Here is a 3,432-nt window from a genome sequence, read left to right as displayed (position 1 = left end):
GCGTCGTGGAGCTGCTGCTGCTTGGGGCGGTGTGGCTGGCGGGCCCGGCCCGCGGGCAGAATGAGACGGAGCCCATCGTTCTGGAGGGCAAGTGTCTGGTGGTGTGCGACTCCAACCCCACGTCTGATCCCACCGGCACAGCTCTGGGCATCTCTGTGCGCTCCGGCAGCGCCAAGGTGGCTTTCTCTGCCATCAGGAGCACTAACCACGAGCCGTCCGAAATGAGTAATCGCACCATGATCATCTACTTCGACCAGGTGAGTGCTCCGTGCATGGATTAGCGGGGGGTGGGGCGAGGTGGAAGGTAGATGTCCGATCCTCTCCACGCTCTCCGCGGAGACGCGGGCCAAGAGTTCGGGATTGACTCGTGCCTGCTCGTTCCCGTCTCGTTATAGGTACTAGTGAACATCGGAAACAACTTTGATTCAGAACGCAGCACTTTCATCGCCCCGCGCAAAGGGATCTACAGTTTTAACTTCCACGTGGTAAAGGTCTACAACAGACAGACCATCCAGGTCAGCTGCGCTTCAGGGCCAGATCCCGGCCCTGGTAGGGGACTAGCCGCGGAAGTGAGCGGCCATATGAGCGGGGAGGGAGATAAAGGGCAGCTGCATTTGCCCGGGACCGCTTGGAAGGGCGAGTAGCAGGGCCTCACGGTTCTGTGGTTTGGCTGTTCCTTGCTCCCCGTGTCGCCGGCTCTTGGAACCTAGTCCCCTCCCCAAAGGCATAGTTTCCCTCCTCCACCTTCCGGGTCCTTCGGAAGAGGTTCTCCAGCCTCCCTGCGGGACTCTAGGGATTCCCCGTAGAGGTTGTTAGCATCACAGACAGTTCCCGCTTCCTGAAGATTTCCATGATCCCCGCCTTCAGCACCACGGACAGCACCCCGACCCCTTCCTCGCTTGTCCGAAGCTGCCAGACGCCTGTGCGCTTGCCTCCAGCTCCACGCTCAGGGGGCCTCGCGGCGTCCCTTTGCGGACCCACCCTGGCTGGGTTTTTGAACTAGCAGCTCCGAGCCCAAGAGGGTGAAGGATGGAGAAAGAAGGAGGGGGCCTATTGTCACTCCTTCGTGGCTCCATCCGTGTCCCACCCAGCACTCACCGGCTCCCCGGGTTCTCAAAGGTTAGGTTTCCTCTGAGCTGAGACAGAAGGCGGAATGCGCCGCTGAGAGGAGGGCGCAGGGCCTTTGGCTGCCGATGCCACCGCAAGGACAAAGCCAGGCAGTGGCGAGAGCGGCCGGTGGTGGAGGGGAATTGAGCCTGGGGCTTGGGGATGAAGTACAGAGCACAGCTCTGCACGAGATTTCTCGCTCACCGAGAGCCTTGCCCGGCTTCCCCACTGTGTCTCTCCACCGTGTTCAGGAAGCTCAGACAAGGAGACAGGGCTTTTGTTTGTTTTCCCAGAAGCGCAGAACAGAGTTGCTTGAGTTTCAGTTTGAGAGGGGAGTGGGGGTGGGGTGGGGTGCTGCTGGTGGTGGGGTGGTTGCGGGGTAGAGAGGCCTAAAGTCTCAGGGCGCTTGAGGCACCTACGAATTCATTAAACTGGATTTTTATAAGCGCTGCGGGGATTCGCTGGGCGCTCAGGGAATAAAAGTGACTCCCGTGTGGGGGGGCAGACCCTTCCTCTCATCCAGATGGTCCATCTTTCGCTCCCATTGGACCCTCAGCAAAGCCCCGCTTTCTCTCCCGCCCCCCCCACCCCCATGCTTCCAGGCGTTTATGGCCCTTAGCCTGGCGATGAAGATTCGCGTCTCCGCCGCCGCTTCGGTACCCGCCTAGGTTGCGACTCTGAAGCAGGCCTTTCTCTTTCTCAGGTGAGCCTCATGTTAAACGGGTGGCCGGTGATTTCAGCCTTCGCTGGTGACCAAGACGTGACCCGGGAAGCCGCCAGCAACGGAGTCCTAATCCAGATGGAGAAAGGCGACCGAGCATACCTCAAGCTGGAGCGAGGCAACTTGATGGGGGGCTGGAAGTACTCGACCTTCTCCGGATTCCTCGTGTTTCCCCTCTGACTGGCGCAGCACCGCATGGAGGCGGGGAGAGGGCGAAGGCAGGAGGGGCAATGAGAAGGAGGCTGAAATGTAAGGAGAAAGCTGCGGACTGGGAACGTCCCACGTGTTCCCCAGCTGATTCCGCGTGAAAGGTGCGCCAGGCGGTGGGACGACTCTGTCCATTTACTCCTTAGAAGTAAATTCCACCTAGCTCTGCGCACTCCCATTTCCGAAAATAAACTCGCCTCCCGATTTCAGTTTCAGTAACGAAGGAAGAGAGACTGCTTTGTCGTTGTTTCTTACCCCATGTTCATGCTCCCTACCATTTACCGAAAAGAAACTTTGTATTTCACCGTATAATGTGAGATATCTTCTTCCGCTGTCCGCTGCTGAAATCTAATATGCCCCTCCCCCCTTTTAGTTGAGAGGGGGCAAGGTTTTGTTTTGGTTTTGTTTTTGGATGGGGGAGTTACTTTTAATTTGGCAAGTATTGCTCTTCTTAAAACAGCGCTCAAGAGTTAATTAGCTGAAGATACTTTGTGTCCTCGGCTGCTTGTTAGCAGAGAAAGGACTCACCTTAGTGGTGACTGGTTTAAAAATTATATATATAAATATATATCATTTGTACACGAAGAACTCTTCCCAGTGGAAACTGGCTGTATTTCCGTATTTCTCTGTCCTATTCGGAGTGATCGTGAAAGCTAAGGCTGCTTGATGTTCTGATGCTTGTCGGTGCCCTCGTGTTCTGTGGCTCCACGAACCGCCAGGAGGTTCTTCCGGACGCTTCCTCGTCCCCTGTAACATACGTGTGAATAGTCAAGATTTAATTTCGCTTTAATTCAATAAAGTTAAAGTGGGAATTTTATTTTTCTGAAACAGCTTTCTAAACTCCGCAGCTTCCCCAGGCGCGAGGTTTGGGGGCAGGGGTGCGGAAGGGCGAGTTTCAGAGTGTGGGAAACGCGCTAGCCCGCGACCCCGACGCCAGGCGCCAGGGCTTCGGCGCGGTGCAGGGCCGCGCGCCTTCCTGCTCCAGGCCCGGGGCCGGCCCCGCACTCGCTGTGCTCCCTGCTTTGGCACAAACGTAGGACATTTGGCAGGAAATCTTCTTCGCCCAGCGGGGCTGCCGGCCTGGAAGCGAAGTTCGGGTTTTTCGAAGTCCGTATGCATCAGGAATAATCCCGACCAGAGGAGCCGGACCCAGCCAGCCCGGAGCGGCGGGCTTCCCACGCCTCGGCCCCAGGGTTTCTCCCGGCGTCGCTCCCGGGTCCCCGAGGCAGCGTTTTTTGTACCGCCGCTCCGCCCGCCGTACGCACCCCGGCGCCCAGGACCTGTGATTGCGCTCATCGCAGGACTTTTGATCAGAGGTTCGTCCAGGAGCTTTGATTGTATCGGAACATAATGTGGAAACAAAACTGAAATAAACGACTTCGTTTTAAGCCTGGACG

General features: G+C 57.1%; 1 protein-coding gene across 1 annotated transcript; it reads left to right on the top strand.

The window, feature by feature from the left end:
• Nucleotides 1-6: 6 nt before the first annotated feature.
• On the top strand, nucleotides 7-2,586 carry CBLN1 (cerebellin 1 precursor). Its single transcript, XM_006908743.1, has 3 exons — nucleotides 7-257; nucleotides 396-515; nucleotides 1,811-2,586. The coding sequence occupies exons 1-3, from the start codon at nucleotides 222-224 to the stop codon at nucleotides 2,006-2,008; spliced, it is 354 nt and encodes a 117-aa protein (XP_006908805.1). The 5' UTR covers nucleotides 7-221; the 3' UTR covers nucleotides 2,009-2,586.
• The last annotated feature ends 846 nt before the right edge of the window (nucleotides 2,587-3,432 follow it).

Source organism: Pteropus alecto, unplaced genomic scaffold (genome assembly GCF_000325575.1).
Source record: "Pteropus alecto unplaced genomic scaffold, ASM32557v1 scaffold123, whole genome shotgun sequence".
NCBI lineage: Eukaryota > Metazoa > Chordata > Mammalia > Chiroptera > Pteropodidae > Pteropus > Pteropus alecto.
This window is presented reverse-complemented; position numbering and strand designations above follow the sequence as displayed.